Here is a 19,761-nt window from a genome sequence, read left to right on the forward strand (position 1 = left end):
CCTCGATTATCGAGGTCGTCAATATGATTTTCCAAGGTCCGGACTCGCTGCTCGAGAGTCCGGACCTGATCCACGGCCGATTGAGCGGTTGTCTCCGAGGTCGCGGCCTTTAGCTCCGCCCCTCCGACTCGGCGTTGAATTTCTTCAATTTCACGGTCGTGCTTCTGCAGCGCGGCCGAGAGCGACTCCCAACGATTCCTGGATTCGACGATAAAGGCATCGATCTTCGAGTCAAGCTTGGAAAGCATTTCTGCAAGACTTGCTACTGTTGGTAAGTCCCCCGGGGCGGCTGTGGACGCCTCTGCTGCAGCTGGAGAGTGTGGGGGAGGGGTTCCTGCTTGCTGAGAGCTGCGGGCTCCCTTCCCTTTAGTCATTTTAACTTAGGATAAAGTTGCTTAAATGTAATATTACACAACTAATTGAGTTACTAAACTATTATAAATGATTTATAAATGATTTGGTGAGCTTGGTAAGGGGTAGGTGACCCACTGTGCCCAAGTCTTGGGAGGAGCACTATAGACTCAGTCTTACTGGGTCGCCGCCATCTTGGATCCCCCCTATTCACCTTATTTATGCCCCTTGTGATTTTGTAAACTTCTGTAAGGTCACCCTTCAATTTCCTATTCTCCAGCGAAAATTTACGATTATATTATTTCAAAGCAAAAATATCCTGATTTTGAAATATGCTGAAATTCACCTTGAAATGAAATAGAAACAAGCTAATAAACAATAATTGCTTATTTATTTAACAAATCTTACCTGAATCACAGCATGAAAGAAACAAATGCCAAAGATTAGCTTTCTCCATTTCCTGCCCAAGGTATGCTCCTCAAAGAAAGAGGCTGTAATTTCCGTGAAAGCTCGTCGAATGTTAGCACGAAGTCCTTTTGGAGGTTCATTTGTGACCTGAGGGAGAATATTAGCTGTTAGTTGTTTTTGCTTCAGTCTACATAGATGACTAATGCTCGCTCAAAATACACTTTAAAATCTGTCAACAAAGTTGTTTATATGCATGACTTTAAATATTTTTAAACTTATGAGTTGCATCCTTTACTGAGGTTGTCGCTTTATCTTATACTGTTAATGGTTCTCTCTTCTCAGGTACTGTCCATAAGACCAAAACACATAGTGGAAGTAGTCGGCCATTCAGTCTGCTCCACTCTTCAATGAGGTCGTGGCTGATCTGAATATCCTCAGCTCCACTTACTTGCCTTTTCTCCATAACCCTTGGTTCCTTAGCTGGTTAAAAATTTGTCATCACAGCCTTGAATATACTTGATATGGAGTTGCTGGTGTTAGACTGGGGTGGACAAATTAAAAAAATCACACAACACCAGGTTATAGTCCAACAGGTTTATTTGGAAATACAAGCTTTCAGAGCGCTGCTCTTTCGTCAGGTAGTTCACACCTTTAATGCATTATCTGAGCTGAGATGTCACCTTTTTATTATAAAACCTTGTTATCTTAGGAATGTGGCATGAAAGTAGTTCTGTGATTTACATACTAATGAATCAAAACCTGCAACCCATTCGAAAAGGTGAAAGACTTAACAGCAATTTACATTTGTTCAATATATCACATCAATTGTATGACACTATGATCTTTTGCTAAAAATTCTGTGTCCTATGATCCTGCTCCACGAGCTACATTATGAAGGAGCATCACTCTGAAAGTTAGTGCTTCTAAATAAACCTGCTGGACTCTAACCTAGTGTTGTGTGATTTTTAACTTAGAATATACTGAACAAAGCAGCCTCCACAGCCCTCCAAATTCCAAGGATTCACTATCCTCACAGAAGAAACTTCTCCACATCTATCTTCAATGAATGATTCCTCACTCTGAGATTATGTCCTCTGATCTCAAGGGCAAAGCCTCCTCAGCGTCTGTCAAGTCCATTAATTATCCTTTCATTTTAATATGATTGTTGCTCATTCTTTTAAACTCCAATGAGTACAGGCCCAACCTACTCAACCTCTCTTCCTAAGAAAACCTTTCTATTCCTGGGATCAGTACTGTGAACATTCTATGGACTGCATCCAAAACCTATATATTTCCTTAGGTAAGAGAACTAAAACTATTCACAGTGAAGACTTCCCTAGTTTATACTCCATTTCCTTTGAAATAAAGACCAAAGTTCTCTTTGCCTACTGAACTTAGATGCTAACATTTTATTATTTATCCATGATTATCCCCAAATACCTCTGTGCTGCAGCTTTCTACAGTCTTTCTTCTTAAAGCAATATTTACCTCCTCTATTCTTCCTCCCAAAGTGCACACCCTCCAACTTTCCAACCATACATTTCATCTGCCAAGTTTTTTGCCACTCACTTAATCTGTGTCTCATCTTTATAGTCTCTGTGTTACCCTCACCACTTTCCTTCCAATCGATTTTCTGGTGTCACCTGCAAAATTAGCTATAGTGTATTCACTTTCCTTACACAAGTCATTCATAAATATTGTAAATAATTGTGGCCACAGCACTGATCCCTGCAGCATACCACTGCTAACAGGTTGCCATCCTGTAAATGCATTCTTATTCCAACTCTGTTTTCTTTTGTTAGACAATCTTATATTCATACTAATATACTACCTCCAACACCAAGAGCTCTTATCTAATTAAATTGACTTTTGTGCAGTGTCTTATCAAACACCCTTTGTAAATCTAAATATATCACATCCACTGTTTCCCCCTTATTGGTTCTGCTTGTTACCTCTTCAAAGAATTCTAATAAATTTGCCAGGCATGAATTTCCCCTACAAGAAGCCATGCTGATTCTGTTTGATTGTATAATGTTTTTCTAAATGGTCTGCTAATATGTCCTTTATAATAGATTCTAATATATTCTCAATGACAGACATTAGGCTGATTGGCCTATAGTTACTTGTTTTTTTCCCTATCTCTGTTTGAATAAGGTTGCTACATTGACATTTTTTTCAATTCTCTGAGCCTCCTGGAATCTAAGGGTCCTTGCAAGTTTATTACCACGCTTACTCTTTAGTTGCTTCATTTACCATTCTATGATGCAACCCAGGAGGTCCAAGGGACTTATCAGCCTTTAGCCTCATTAGATGCTCTAATACATTTTTTCCGATGTGTTTGTATGTATTTCCTCTGCTCTTGATTACTTAGTATGTTTGGAATAATATTAGCATCTTCTACTATGAAAACTGATGGAAAGTATTTGCTTAATTTGTCTGCTATTTCCTGGTTTCTTGTTATTGTTTCCCAGCTCCATTCTTTAAGAAACATACATTCACTTTGATTTCCCTCTTCCTTTTTATATATTTAAAGAAGCTCCTTCTGCTCTTTTTTAAAAATTGATTTATTTTCTCTTTTTGTGTTGGTTTCCATAGGTTTCCCAATCCTGTGCCTTACCACTAATCGTATTGTATGTCCTTTTTCTTTCGATTTGATACTGTCTTTATCTTTCGTGGTTAGTTTACTTCCTTCCTGGAACCTTCTTTCTCACCTGGATAGGTCTTTCCCATGAGTCATGAACTGTTTTCACAAATCCCATTATTCATGCAAAGCTTCTTTCGCAGTCAACTCCAGGCAACTCTGCCCTCATTCTTAACATGTATCATTCTTTAAATTTTGCACATTTGTTTCTGACACAAGTTCCTCCATCTCAAAGAGAATTCTAAATGCTACTATGTTATGGTGATGAGATTCCTAGGTGATTTTTTTTCTGAGAATTCTTGGTTGGATCAACAACACATTATACTTCGGAACTGTCTGAAATACATTTTATGAATTCTCCCTCATAGCTACTTTTGACAAATTAATTTTTTTCATTCTACCTGCCTTTTTTTAAACATGCCCTCATTATTTCCTGATTTATTTTCTTTCCTGTAATATAGCTACAGTTAGGGGCAGCAATGTATTCCTCCCCCGTGTTATTTCTTACATCCAGCCATGTGGATTCCACCTCATCTGATTCTAAAACATTTCTTGCTATCGTACTTATTCCATCTCATACTTTAAAAGTTATGCCACCACCCTTTCCTTCCTACCTGTCCTTTTAAAAAGTCATATAGCCCTGGTTTAATCTCCTTGTAATCCTATAGCTTCTGTAATGGCTATAAAATCACACCCATTATCTTCCATATATACTACTGATTTTTTTCTTTGCAGTATTTTGCTGTGAATGCTACATGCAGTGAAGTAAAGAAGGATTTATTCTGCCTTTTTTAACATTTTTTTTCCAACTTTAGCTGAATTGCTATTGATTTTTACATTTGCACAATCTGTCCCAACCTGTCTCTGTGTATTATTACCTGGCTAACAGCCCTGCAATGCTGCTTTGTAATGCTGTGTATCCCCTCTTCAGAATTCCACTTCTATTTCATTCATCCCCTTCAATTCAGCCATCATCATTGTTTTTCTCAAAAAAGCCAACCTTACACTCTTCTGTTCTACCAAATTGCCACCTCATCTGTAGCCTTCCTTAACTTCCTATAGTAAATAAACACGTTGTCATTTCTATGCCAATCCTCCAGAAGTACATGTTTGAGTCCCTCCTCAGTCAGGTTCGCGCTCCATCATAGCACCAGCTCAGCACATTTGATGTGACATCTTGCATCAGCCTTCTCAAACTATTTGCAGCATCCTCTTGCAAGAACACTCTAATTTCATCCTGCTCAGTGGGATTACCCTGGATTGATTTGATTTTCATCTGTCCAGTCACAGCCAGATAACAGCCTTCAATAGTTTTTGTTCCCACTTACTGTAACCTCTGGCATATCCTCCTGTTTCTCATCTACATGACAGCTTTCAGCAACATCAATTCATAGGTATGCTAAGGACTCAACATTACCTCTTGTGACCCCTCCATTGTCTCTAAACTACCACACTACTTGTCTGACATTCATCACGAGATGAGCAGAAATCTCCTCCAAGACCACAGCCATAATCTCTTTGACTATCTATCCATCAGTCCTCCTTTAAGACATTCACTTAAACATCCTTTTGTTAAGTCAGTGTCAAATGCGATTTGAAAACGATTCCGTGAAGTGACTTGGGGATATTTTACCAGACTGAAAGCATAATATAAAAACAATTTGCTGTTTTGTTGTTAATTCAACATGATGACTCATACTATTTTCACAATTTATTTGTAGTGAGATGCCCCATCTAGTGGTCCCAGACAAGTTCGAGACTATGCTGGTCAATTCAATGGAAATTTAGACCTTAAGCTGAGGTCATAACAGCAATTTCCTTCACTATTGCCACAGCAAATAAAATGATGGACATGAGGCAAGTTTATGTTTTCTATTGCTAAAGAAGATTAAAATTTCTTAATCTAATAAGGCAACCTTGCTTACTGCCATGAATTCATATTACCTACTATGATATGCCAAGTCTAGACCTGGAATTTCACAAAGCAGTTGATTAAGATCCGGAATACAGTGCTTGGATGGGTCAAATTAACCATCTAATAATTCTATGCTTCTCAAGGGAAAAATGCACCTAGCAAATTTCAGAATGTATTACCTTGACGGAGTTTTGCAAAACTGTAACAGGAAAGGTGTTGGTAGGCATGGAACTTAGGAACAGTCTGAAGTTTTCATGAATAACAGCATCTAGAAAAATAAATATTTTCTATTATATGCAAATATATATTTTTGCAAACAATAATAATACAACATCTTGTAGTTTATAGAAGCACTACATCTGGTAAAGATATGGAAAACAAACATTTCAGAGATTGTCCACTGCCATGAACTATGTTCTGACTTCTGTACTTTGATTTATGAACAATGCAAAATCTTCACATACAGGGGCAGTTCAACCAAAAAAAAACCTGTTGCTAAATCTAAGGAAATAAATCACTGCTAGTGGTGCCAAATTTTAGGGCCTTGCCTCATTGTTTGGAAAGCAGAGGGATCATCATGTAATGCCAGCAAACCCCCGGAGGCCACTCACCCAAATTGGTAAACAAGTGGATGTTACCAAGATGTGTGAATGACATGTCAAAGTTTAACAGTTTACAAATGACTCTGGAGTCACATAAGGAGTGAGCCTGTAGTCCTGAAACTCAGCAGTCCATCACAGCTGACAGGTGTCTTTGGCTGTAGTAGCACTGCAGAGTGGGGACTTTGGCAACTGAGGTAAGGCAAAGAAGGGATGCTGTGAACAACAAAGTAGGCAAAACGTGAGCGAGTGTTAAGAGAGTGAGCAAACAGCCCTAAGATGCAGCATGAGCCAATCCTTGAAATTGGTGCCTGTCCCTGAATGCAAAATGTCCTTGTGGCAGCATTATAATGAAAGGGGTAAAAACAATGACTGCAGATGCTGGAAACCAGATGCTGGATAAGTGGTGCTGGAAGAGCACAGCAGTTCAGGCAGCATCCAAGGAGCAGCGAAATCGACGTTTCTGGCAAAAGCCCTTCATCAGGAATAAAGACAGTGAACCTGAAGTGTGGAGAGATAAGCTAGAGGAGGGTGGGGGTGGGGAGAAAGTAGCATAGAGTACAATGGGTGAGTGGGGGAGGGGATGAAGGTGATAGGTCAGGGAGGAGAGGGTGGAGTGGATAGGTGGAAAAGAAGATAGGCAGGTAGGACAAGTCCGGACAAGTCATGGGGACAGTGCTGAGCTGGAAGTTTGGAACTAGGGTGAGGTGGGGGAAGGGGAAATGAGGAAACTGTTGAAGTCCACATTGATGCCCGGGGGTTGAAGTGTTCCGAGGTGGAAGATGAAGCATTCTTCCTCCAGGCGTCTGGTGGTGAGCAAGCGGCAGTGAAGGAGGCTTCGGACCTCCATGTCCTCGGCAGAGTGGGAGGGGGAGTTGAAATGTTGGGCAACGGGGCGGTGTGGTTGATTGGTGCGGGTGTCCCGGAGATGTTCCCTAAAGTGCTCTGCTAGGAGGCGCCCAGTCTCCCCAATGTAGAGGAAACCGCATCGGGAGCAACGGATACAATAAATGATATTAGTGGATTTGCAAGTAAAACTTTGATGGATGTGGAAGGCTCCTTTAGGGCCTTGGATAGAGGTGAGGGAGGAGGTGTGGGCGCAGGTTTTACAGTTCCTGCGGTGGCAGGGGAAGGTGCCAGGATGGGTTGGGTTGTAGGGGGGCGTGGACCTGACCAGGTAATCACGGAGGGAACAGTCTTTGTGTAAGGTGGAAAGGGGTAGGGAGGGAAATATATCCCTGGTGGTGGGGTTCGTTTGGAGGTGGCGGAAATGTCGGCGGATGATTTGGTTTATGCGAAGATTGGTAGGGTGGAAGGTGAGAACCAGGGGTGTTCTATCCTTGTTACGGTTGGAGGGGTGGGGTCTGAGGGCGGAGGTGCGGGATGTGGACGAGATGCTTTGGAGGGCATCTTTAACCACGTGGGAAGGGAAATTGCAGTCTCTAAAGAAGGAGGCCATCTGGTGTGTTCTGTAGTGGAACTGGTCCTCCTGGGAGCAGATACGGCAGAGGCGGGGGAATTGGGAATATGGAATGGCATTTTTGCAAGAGGTAGGGTGGGAAGAGGTGTAATCCAGGTAGCTGTGGGAGTCGGTGAGTTTGTAAAAAATGTCAGTGTCAAGTCGGTCATCATTAATGGAGATGGAGAGGTCCAGGAAGGGGAGGGAGGTGTCAGAGATGGTCCAGGTAAATTTAAGGTCAGGGTGGAATGTGTTGGTGAAGTTGATGAATTGCTCAACCTCCTCGCGGGAGCACGAGGTGGCGCCAATGCAGTCATCAATGTAGTGGAGGAAGAGGTGGGGAGTGGTGCCGGTGTAATTACGGAAGATCAACTGCTCTACTTACCCAACAAAGTCGCAGGCACAGCTGGGGCCCATACGTGTGCCCATGGATACCCCTTTGGTCTGGAGGAAGTGGAAGGATTCAAAGAAGAAATTGTTAAGGGTGAGGACCAGTTCGGCCAAATGAATGAGAGTGTCGGTGGAAGGGTACTGTTGGGGATGTCTGGATGGAAAAAACAGAGGGGTTGGAGGCCCTGGTCATGGCAGATGGAGGTGTAGAGGGATTGGATATCCATGGTGAAGATGAGGCGTTGGGGGCTGGGGAAACGGAAGTCTTGGAGGAGTTGGAGGGCGTGGGTGGTGTCTCAAACGTATGTGGGGAGTTCCTGGACTGGGGGGATAGGACGGTGAAGAGGTAGGTAGAGTTGAGTTCAGTGGGGCAGGAGCATGCTGAGACAATGGGTCGGCCAGAGTGGTCAGGTTTGTGGATCTTGGGAAGGAGGTAGAACCAGGCAGTGCGGGGTTCCCGGAATATGAGGTTGGAAGCTGTGGGTGGGAGATCTCCCGAGGTGATGAGGTTCTGTATGGTCTGGGAGATAATGGTTTGGTGATGGGGGGTGGGGTCATGGTTGAGGGGGCAGTAGGAAGACGTGTCCTCAAGTTGGCGTTTGGCTTCAGTGGTGTAGAGGTCAGTGCGCCAGACTACCACTGCGCCCCCTTTATCTGCTGGCTTGATGGTGAGGTTGGGATTGGAGGGCTGCACGTTGTGAGGGTGAGAGGTTGGAGTGGGGGAGGGGGTAGACAGGTTGAGGTGGTTAATGTCCCGGCAGCAGTTGGAAATGAAGAGGTCAAGGGCAGGTAATAGGCCAGCGCGGGGTATCCAAGTGGATGCAGTGTGTTGGAGGTGGGCGAAGGGGTCCTCGGAAGGTGGGCGGGAGTCCTGATTGTGAAAGTAAGCTCGGAGGCGGAGGCGACGGAAGAATTGTTCGATGTCACGGCGTGTATTAAATTCATTGATGCGTGGACGGAGGGGGATGAAGGTGAGTCCTTTGCTGAGGACTGATCGTTCGTCCTCAGTGAGGGGGAGTTCTGGGGGGATGGTGAAAACTCGGCAAGGCTGGGAGCTGGGATCTGGTGTGGGTATAGAGCTGGGGTCCTCAGTGAGGGGGAGGTCTGGGGGGATGGTGAAAGGTCCCAGTGCATTCAAAAATGTAGCACTGAAGCACTTAGCCACATTGTAAGTGGATTGGAGATATGCCATGAGGGTGTAGTGAGGCCGGGAGATTCTGACGACAGCTTCCATGGATAGAGAATGTATGTGGGCTGAAAATGTGTTGCTGGAACAGCGCAGCAGGTCAGGCAGCATCCAGGGAACAGGAGAATCGACGTTTCGGGCATAATCCCTTCTTCAGGAAGGGCTCATGCCCAAAATGTCGATTCTCCTGTTCCCTGGATGCTGCCTGACCTGCTGCGCTGTTCCAGCAACACATTTTCAGATCTGCAGACCTCACTTTCTCCTAGAGAATGTATGTGCCCATTACCCATACAGCATGCCTTGAGATGTTAGTGACTGGTGTCCAAGGAGGAGGTACAGAGGAGCAAGTGGCTAGCTAAAGTTGTCAGGTAATGACTCTGATTTATATGTTGGGAATTGCTGCCATCTACTTTCTGTATGGAAGAATGGAAAACTGTGGACAAATGAGTGAGACTAACTAATAATGTGATGTTAATGCATGGAAATAGACTTCTTGTCACTCATTAATATCATTCATCATTCAATATTATTTGAACTTTGTCCTACTGCTGTCAAAAATCGCCTCACTGCCAAGGTCAAGCAATTATCCTAGCTTTCTCACCAAAGCCATATCATTGTGTGCCTTGGAAATTTCTACACACAGTTCTTAAAACTAATTATGTGAAGAAAGCAGGCAACGTTGGAAGGATTTGGACAATTTCAGGATTGAAGAAGGTTTATCATATAGCTCTTAGAATTGAAAAGTCAAAAGGCTAAAATCCATAGTCGCTTGCCAAACAACTCATGTTGTTTGCCAAAAGTCAGAAGAAGTTGTGAAAGCAAACTAAGAGAGGGTTTTACGGCTTTGGCCGCTTGACAACTTAGTTTTCAAGAAATAGGGCCTAAATGCTGAAGCAACATGCTTTTGGAGTCAGTTCCTGTCTTTCCAACAGCACTTGGATCTGCCCCTGGAAAAAGAGACCACTGCAAGTTTGCAGTAGAAAACTGAACATTTCTCTTGAAAAGAGAATAAACCTCAAAGTGGAAAAGATTTTGCTCAGCTGAAAGATAATGGCAGCCTAATAACATCAATTATCAGGATGTCAACTGACACTTGCTTAGAAATGATCTGCTCGTTGATGCTCAGTTTGGGATCTGCCAGGGTAACTCAGCTCCTGACTTCATTACGGACTTAGTCCAAACATGGACAAAAGAGATGAACTCCAGAAGTGAGGTCAGATCGACTGCTATTGACATCAAGGCTACAGCTGACATGATACAATATGAATAATCCCTAGCAAAATTGAATTCAATGGGAATAGGAGAAAACTCTCCATTGGTTAGAGTCATACCTATCAAGGAGGAAGATGGTTGCGGTTGTTGGAATTCAATCATCTCAGCTCCAGGATCTCTCTGTAGGAGTTCCTCAGTTGAGTGTTTTAGGCTCAACTATCTTCAGCTGCTTCATCAATGACCTTCTCTCCACCATGGAGGTCAAAAGTTGATACGTTTGCTGAAGATTGTGAATGTTTAGCACCATTTATGAATGCTCAGATACAAAAGCAATTTAGATCCATATGCAGAAAGCAAGACCTGAATGAACAATATCCAAGCTTGAGCTAATAAAGAGCATGTTACATTCATATCTCAAGTTCCAGGTAATGAACATTTCCAACAAGAGAGAATCAAATTATCATGCCTTGTCATTCTTTTTCATAAGCATCACTGCATCTCCCTCTACGAAAATCCTAGGTAAGTCAATATTGACCAGAAACTGAACAGTCATAAAGATACTATGACTCCAACAGCAGATCAGAAACTAAGAATTCTGTGATGAGTAAATCATCTCATACCTGCAGTTCCTGTTTCTGTTCCTATCCACTATCTACAAGGTACAGGTTAGGAGTCTGATGGAAAACTTTTAACTTGCTTGGATGGGTTCAGCTTTAACAACACTCAAGAAGCTCAACACCATCCAGGCCAAAGCAGCATGTTTGAATGGCACGCCACCCACCACTCTCAATATTCACTCCCTTCACAACCAGTGCATAGTGGCAACCATCTACAAGATGCACTGCAGTAACTCACACAGTACCTACCAGGGCCTATGGAATTCTATCAGCTAGAAAGATGCATACATGGAAAGACCATAACCTTGAAGTTATCCTTCAAGCCACACATTATTCTCATTTTGAACCACATCACAAGGTCTGAATCCCAGAACTCCTTTCCTAACAATGCTGTGGACAATTCTGTACATCAATGACAACAGGGCATCATTATCTTCTGCAAGGCAATTAAGGATGGCAATAAACGTTGGCTGAGCCAATAACACACAAATCCCCTGAACAAATAAAAAGAAGCAGTCTTGATACTTATAAAACTAAACTCATTCAAAACGTTTAAATTTCAAATGGGTTAATGTCTCATAACAAACTTCTATTCAGACACACTATTAAAAGGCCGCTCCCTATTTATAAGATTTTTAAGCTAGTAACCAATCTGAACTGCTAGACTAGATAATCGGACTTTTTGAAACTCAGCCAAAGATTCATAATGAAATAATAAAAGCCCTTGGAGGACTGTTGACAAAAAAGTCAATAGAAAGTGCACTAGATCCTACTGGTTCATCCCTTCCTGGCCTGTCAAGGCAACAGAGATTTTATTTATTTGAAGAACTCTTAATGAAGCAGCACTCTGCTGCAAGTTTAAAACTTGAGGCATTTAAAAGAATTCAGATCATGACAGTTACATGGATTGTATTTGTTCTTTTGTTGTGATAATATCGACAACATCATTTCCTAAGTTTATCAGTATTCTCTCCCTTTCTCTCGAATGAGAGAGCAGCGCTATGGTTCAATGGGACTATGACAGATTTACTATAAATATAATATAGATCCTGTTTGTACAGGTGCACTTCGTACACCTATTTTGAAATGTCTTCTGGTAAAAAAAAAATTGTATGAAACTTTTGCTTCAGAAAGAATTCAAAGACCTCCATCAATTAGTTTAACCATCATTTGAGAAACAAATACAAATGCCTACTACATCCAGGTAATTGGATTTGGGCACTGTGAATCAAACTGATATTCTAGAATAACATCCTGTTTGCATATATTCAGACACTGGCCTTTAAAATTACAGTTACTCCTTTAAAAACTTATTTTTCAGTTATTTAAAATTAAATTTCCATATCATACGAATGCAAACATTCAGAATTGTACAAAACACAGCTGGCTTTTACCAATTTTTTATAGGTGCACTATAGAAAGCATCCTATCTGGATGCATCACAGTTTGGTATGGTACATGTTCTGCCCAAGACTGCAACAAATTAGAATTGTGAAATAGCCCAGCCCAGCCCATCCTGAGAATCAGCCTTCCTTCCATTGACTCTGTCCATGCTTCCCACTAACTTGGAAATGTAGCCAACTCCAGTTATTTTTTTTCCCCACTCTCCTGTCAGGCAGAAGATATAAACTTTGAATACATCTATGAATAGATTCAGGAACAACTTCATCCCTGCCATTAGACTTTTGAACAGACCTCTCAACTGTTAATTCTGATCTCTCTCTGTACACCTTCTCTGCAACTGTAACACAGACTCTGGACTTTATTCTGCTACCTTGATGCACTTTGTATGGAACAATCAACCCGTGTGACATGCAAAACAGCATTTTTTTCACTGTATCTCAGTACATGTGACAACAATCAATCAATTAATTCTGCTATCTGACAGCATGAAAGCAGAACATAAACCTGGTAGATTCAGCGAGCCACTTGCTCCAAATGACCTCCATGGTGGACACTAGGCTCCAACATCTCAAAAACATGATCCACAGGAATCTGCGCAAGTATTGCTCCTACATACTGGCAACCAGCATCTGTATTCCATATTCTGCATTCAATTCTAATGCCCTATGTAAAGTATGATTTGTCTGGATAGCAAGGGAAACTGCACTTTTCACTGTATCTCTGTACAAGTGACAATAATAAATCAAATCAAATCCATGGGACATTTTCTCCAAATCTTAATTACATTTTACTTATCTTACTTACATCTTTTAAAAATGTAGTAAAACTAAGGAATATCGAGAATTTTAAATAATTGTGATGCTAGGTAACATCAGAAATAGTGAGGACTGAAGGTGCTGGAGAGTCAGAGTCAATAAATTGTGGCGTTGGAAAAAGCACAGCAGGCCAGGCAACATCTGAGGAGCAAGAGGGCTGATGTATCAGACATACCCTTCTTCAAGACTGGGGAGGGGGGAGGGGGCTGATGAATAAATTCGGGGGTGGGGCTGAGGAAAGGTAGGTGGGATGGTGATAGGTCGGCGAAGGTAGAAGGTGATTGTGATAGGTCGGTGGGACATGTGGAGCAGGTAGGTGGGAAGGAAGATGGACAGGTAGGTCAGATAGGTCAGCTCAAGAGGTTAGAGCTGAGTCGGAGGGTTGGATCTGGGATGGGGTGGGAGGAGGGGAGATTTTGATTCTGGTGAATTCAATGTTGAGACCAAGTTGTTGTAGGCTCCCAAGGTGGAAGATGAGCTGTTCCTCCTCCAGTTTGTGAGTGGTCTCGTTGAGGTGATGGAGAAGGCCCAGAATCGACATGTCATCAGGGGAGGGAGAGTTGAAATGGATGGCCACAGGAAGGTGGGGTTGGTCGGTTGGTTTCTGAACCGTGCCGCAAGTTTGCACTCGGTCTCTCCTATGTCATTGAGACCATATTGAGAGCAATGGATGCAGCAAATGAGTTTTGAGGATATACAAGTAAATCTCTACTGGATTTGGAATGATCCTTTGGGGCTTTACACTGAGGTGAGCAGGGAGGTGTGGGCACAGGTTTTGCACCTCTTACGGTGGCAGGGGAAAATGCCAGGCATGGTGACAGCGTTAATGGGGAATGTGGACCTAACAAGGGAGTCGCGGAGGGAACAGTTCCTACAGAAAGCAGATAGGGGTGGGGAGAGAAATATATTTCTGGTGGTGGGGTCTGGCTATAGGTGTTGAAAATAGTGGAGGATGACATGTGGGATTTGGTGATTAGTGGGGTGGAATTCAAGCACCAGGCGATTAAGGTTTGAGAGCAGATGTGCGGGAACATTAGAATCTCTTCTGAGGTAAGAAGGATTGATTGCACCTGAATTGGAAGGGGACTAATATACTGGCAGAGAGATTTGCTAGAGCTGTTTAAGAGGATTTAAACTGGTGGTGTGGTAGTGGGGCTGGGGGAGGCAGGGAGGTGTGTGGGATGCAGGGCTATACTGAGGTAATATATCAGTCTGAGACTGGTACAGTTGGGAAAAGGGGCAAATCAAACAGTCAGGGCAGGTAGGAACAAAGCAGAGAATGAGGTAGGACTGACAAATTAAACTGCATTTATTTCAATACAAGAGGCCTAACAGGGAAGACAGATGAAGTCAGGCATGGTTAGGAACATGGGACTAGGATATTTTAGCAATTATAATGATGTGGCCAGGGATGGGCAGGACCAGTAGCTTAATTTTCCAGGATATAAATATTAAAAGAAGGATAGAAAGGAATCGAGAGAGGAGGGGGAAATGGCGTTTTTGATCAGGAATAACACTATAGCTGTACTTATGGAGGATATTCCTGAGAATATGTCCAGGGAAGTTATTTGGGTTGAATTGAGAAATAAGAAAGGGATGATCATCTTATTAGGATTGTACTATAGACCCCCCAGTAGGCAGAGGGAAATTGAGAAACAAATTTGTAAGGAGATCTCAGTTATCTGTAAGAATAAGAGGGTGATTATGCTCGGGGATTTTAATTTTCCAAACAGACTGGGACTGCCATAGTGTTAAGGGTTTAGATGGAGAGAAATTTGTTAAGTGTGCATAAGAGAACTTTCTGATTCAGTATATTGATGTACTTACTAGAGAAGGTGCAAAACTTGACCTCCTCTTGGGAAATAAGGCTGGGCAAGTGACTGAGGTGTCAGTGGAGGAGCACTTTGGGGCCAGCGTCCATAATTCTATTAGTTTTAAAACAGTGATGGAAATGATAAACCAGATCTAAAAACTAAAATTCCAAATTGGAGGAAGGACAACTTTGATGCTATGAGGTAAGAACTTTCAAAATTTGATTAGGATGTTCGCAGGTAAAGGGACGGCTGAAAAATGGGAAGCCCTCAAAAATGAGATAAGAGTCCAGGGACAGAATGTTCCTGTTAGGGTGAAAAACAAGGCTGATAGGTAGGGAATGCTGGATGACTAGAGAAATTTGAGGTTTTGGTCAAGGAAAAGAAGGACGCATATGTCAGGTATAGACAACAGAGATCGAGTGAATCCTTCGAAGAGTATAAAGGCAGTAGGGGAATCAGTTTAGCTCAGTGGGCTGGATTATTGTTTTGCAGAACAAGGTGATGCCAGCAGCGTGGGTTCAATTCCCATCACCGGTTTGAGGTTACCATGAAGGACTCTCCTTCTCAACCTCTTCCCTCGCCTGAGATCTGGTGGCCCTCATCTTAAATAAGAGAGCAGGCCTTATGAACAGCTTATATTCAAAACGTCGATTCTCCTGCTCCTCAGATGCTGTCTGACCTGCTGTGTTTTTCCAGCACCACACTCTCAACTCTGATCTCCAGCAGCTGCCATCTTCACCTTCTCCTAGCAGCCTTTATGATTTGGTAAGATTATAGCGACACAACAACAAATAAAAGCCGCAGGAGTATACTTAAGAGCGAAATCAGGAGGGCAAAAATAGAACATGAGTAGCTTTGGCAAATAGAGTTAAGGAGAAAGGATGACTAGGGAGTGAATAGGGCCTCTCAAAGATCAGCAAGGCAGCAAGGAAATGGGGGAGGTGCTAAACATGTAGTTTGCATCAGTGTTTACTGTGGAAAAGGACATAGAAGATATAGAATGTGGGGAAATAGATGGTGACATCTTGAAAAATGTCCATATTACAGAGGAGGTGGTGCTGGATGTCTTAAAATGCATAAAGGTTCCTACAAACCAGAGGGGTAGCAATTGGTACCCATGTGGATCCCAGCTATGCCTGTCTCTTTGTAGGATATGTGCAACAGTCCCACTTCCACAGTTACACAGGCACCATTCCCCACCTTTCCCTCTGCTATATCGGTTACAGTATCGGTGTAGCCTTGCATTCTCACAAGGAGCTTGAACAGTTAATCCACTAAACCAACACCTTCCACCCTGATCTCAAATTCACTTGGACCATTTCTGACCATCCCGACCTCCCTCCCCTTTCTGGCCCTCGCTGTCTCCGGTAACCGATTCAACACTGACATCTACTTCAATCCCACTGACTCCCACAGTTAACTTGACTACACCTCTTCCCACCTGCCCTCCTGTAAAAATGCGATCTCTTACTTCCAGTTCTTCCCCGTCCAACGTATCTGGCCCCAAGATGAACGATTGCACTCCGGGACATCCCAGATGCCCTCCTACTTCAAGGACCATAATTTCCTCTCCCCTATGATCAACAATGTTCTCAACTGTGTGTCCTCCATTTCCTGCACCTCCACCCTCAAACCCATTCTCCCAATCTCAACAAGTATAGAATTCCCCTGGTCCTCACATATCACCCCACTAATCTCCAAAAATCAGAGTATCATCCTCCACCATTTTTGCCACTTACAGTCAGACCCCACTAACAATGTATATTTCCCTCCCCACCCCGATCTGCATTCCATAGGGATTGTTCCCTCTGCGACTCCCTCATTAGATCCACACTCCCCAGCAACCCCCTTACCACACCTGGCATTTTCCCCTGCTACTGTAAGATGTGTAAAATCTGCACCTACACATTCCCCCCCCCCACCGCCTCACCTCCATCCAAGGCCCCAAAGAATCATTCCAAATCCAACAAAGATTTATTTGCATATTCTCAAACCTTATTTATTGCATTCATTGTTCTCGATGCGGTCTCGTCTACTTTGGAGAGACTGAGTGCAAACTCACAGGATGAGTTTGTATGCACCAACCAACCCACCTTCCTATAGCCATCCATTTCAACTACCCCTCCCACTCCCCCAACGACATGCCCATTCTGGGCCTCCTCCACTGCCTCAACAAGGCCACTCACAAGCTGGTGGAGAAAGAACACCTCACCTTCTGCCTCGGGAGTATATAGTCACACGGCCTCAACAATGAATTCACCAGTTTCAAAATCTCTTGTCCCCCCCAGCCCATCCCAGATCCAATCCTCTTACTCAGCTCCGCCCTCTTGACCTGACCTATCTGTCCATCTTCCTTCACACCTATCTGCTCCAGACTTCCCACTGAACTACCACAATCACAACCTATTTTTGCCCATCTATTGTCATCCCACTGACCCTTCCCCTACCCCCACCCCCTCCCTCATTTATTCATCAGCCCCCTACCCCCTCCCCAGACCTGAAAAGCGATTATGCCTGAACCATCAACACTCTTGCTCCTCAGATGTTGCCTGACCTACTGTGCTTTTTCCAGAGCCACACTTTATCAACTCTGCTAGGTAACATCCTTGAGCAGACAAATAAGTGATCTGCAGTTACAGTTAATCACTTGACTATGTTTTAACATCAATGACAATGCAACTGCACAGTCACATAAAGAAAATAGATAAAGATTCTGAGACTAAACCATTTAACTGGGACATTTGAGCCACATAACCTATTCCATCAAAGGACTTCACACATGGAGATAACTTTACTTGTACTTACTTGGCTCTGTGAATGACTTTACTAACTCCTCCATTGTTAACATCCAAGAAACTGCGAGATGACAATTTTGAAGAAATATCCAGTTTCCTGTCTTTAGAGCTTCTTTAATCAGTTTTTCAGCAATTGGCCCTTGTCCTTGTCCCAGGGAAATAGACTCTACCCTGCAGTATCAAAGCAAGTTAAAAAAGTGAATACAAAAGAGGGTATTGGTTTAGGGTGAGAGGGGAAAGATATAAAAGAGACCTACGGGGCAACGTTTTCACGCAGCCAGAGGAAGTGGTAGAGGCTAATATAATTGCAACATTTAAAAGGCATCTGGATGGGTATATGAATAGGAAGGGCTTGGAGGGATATGGGCCAGGTTCTGGCAAGTGGCACTAGATTAGGTTGGGATATCTGGTCAGCATGGATGAGTTGGACCGAAGGGTCTGTTTCCATGCTGTACATCGCTGTGACTCTAAATTAGTCAGAAGAAATATGTTGGGAAGATATTTACATTTATGGATTTAGTAAAAAAACTGGGAGATACTGAATTCTCTACTCCCCTTCTGGGTTAAAAACATTTTTTTAACTGTGAATTTGGAGTGAATCTAAGTGGCTTGTTTGAAATTAGATCAATAGTTTGATATGGGGTCTTTGATCTACCCACTGATTACAGAAGGTCTTAATTCCTGATGAAGGGCTTATGCCTGAAATGTTAACTCTCCTGCTCCTTGGATACTGCCTAACCTGTTGTGCTTTTCCAGCACCACATTTTTTGACTACTGATTACAGAAAGTCAGCTAATTTTGGAAAAATAACCAAGCCAAGCTTTTAAGGTGATAAGAGATAGGATTACTGCTCTCAATTGCTGGAAAACCCATATTTGGAAGGACCTATGGATGCCCCTTTGTTTATACAGTCAATCAGCCCTTTGTGGGCTTCATGTCGGTTTCACAAATATAGGTAGTCATAAGCAAAAAAGCCTCCAAGGTTACAGTAAGGCTATGAGACTTTCTGTTCCTCTCTTATGAGCAATTAATATTGCATCAGAGTCTAAATAATGTCTGAAAGCACCATTAAAATGGTAGTCAGTGAGTGTGAACACAATTGGAGGCCCTTGACCACCATTTGGCCATTCAGGTGCACCTTTCCACTATGCTGGCAAGATTAAAATCAATATTTACACAGGTTTACTTTTCTTATAGAACAATCTTGTCTTTTTTCTACTTGTAAGAAATAGCCTACAATGTGGCACTCATTTTCTTTCCCAAGGTAGCCACAATTTTCAGTGTCCAAAACTAACCCAATTACACAGGTGCATTCCACAGCAGTTCCATTGACAATCTCAGAAATCACTGTTTTATTGGCTCAACAAGAATTGAAACCCAAATACATGATATAGCCTGTGAGATGAGATCTGTGCAAGACTTTTTGCTTAATTGATACAAATTGATACAAAAGTTCATCTGATGTGACCTCATACTGGATCAGTATTAATGACATTGTCTTGCAGTATTAATGACATTGTCTGGCAAGGACATTAATGTTGCCATCCAGACAGATCTGAAGGAACTCTATGTTAATGAGGTTGAAAATCACTTAGGCTGAATGCGTAACTTGAAAGCCCTGAAAACAAGAATGTTTTTTATATAAAATCCATCTACACATGGAATAGAAGAGATGACTGAGACAAGAACCTGGGCATTGCCAGACAGATGAAGGAAATTTTTATTGCAACATCTGGTAATTGTCAGTATGCACTTAAAATGGTATTCTGAGTGTTCAGCTGCCTCATGCAAAGATCCGTTTTTACTAATCTTTTGAAGTCTAACGCTGATGCAATGTAATGTAAGCACCATGATAAGGTCACCAAAGTTTCCAGACCATTACTTTCACCAGCAAGCACTGGCTATTTGTAGAAAAGGGAACCCATTATATTTTGACCAAGCAAACATGGAACTCACCTGTCAGAGTAGTCCCTTTCTTTTGCAAATCTCAGGAAGGCTCCCATCGGATCTGAACCAGTACTTAATATGAAAACGAGGGGAATGTTATTTGACATGTCCTGATAGAGTGTGGCTAAGTCCACAGGAGGGTTCTCCACAAACTCCTGTCCAAGAGTTTCTATGACAAAATCTGTGATTGCAAATACTACCTAGAAAA

At 42.6% G+C, this 19,761-nt stretch overlaps 1 protein-coding gene across 1 annotated transcript in view; it reads right to left on the reverse strand.

Moving 5' to 3' along the window:
• Positions 1 to 19,761, reverse strand: part of dnah6 (dynein, axonemal, heavy chain 6) — a gene marked incomplete at its 5' end in the record, with an annotated part of 301,703 nt that overhangs the window by 59,768 nt on the left and 222,174 nt on the right. The window contains 4 exons of the mRNA XM_043705917.2: positions 760 to 906; positions 5,495 to 5,583; positions 17,617 to 17,777; positions 19,563 to 19,753. Coding sequence (XP_043561852.2) covers positions 760 to 906; positions 5,495 to 5,583; positions 17,617 to 17,777; positions 19,563 to 19,753 — 588 coding nt within the window. The remainder of the gene's footprint in view (positions 1 to 759; positions 907 to 5,494; positions 5,584 to 17,616; positions 17,778 to 19,562; positions 19,754 to 19,761) is intronic.

Source organism: Chiloscyllium plagiosum, unplaced genomic scaffold (assembly GCF_037043375.1).
Source record: "Chiloscyllium plagiosum isolate Xiang-an unplaced genomic scaffold, Cpla_swu_hap1 HiC_scaffold_2, whole genome shotgun sequence".
Classification (NCBI taxonomy): Eukaryota; Metazoa; Chordata; class Chondrichthyes; order Orectolobiformes; family Hemiscylliidae; genus Chiloscyllium; species Chiloscyllium plagiosum.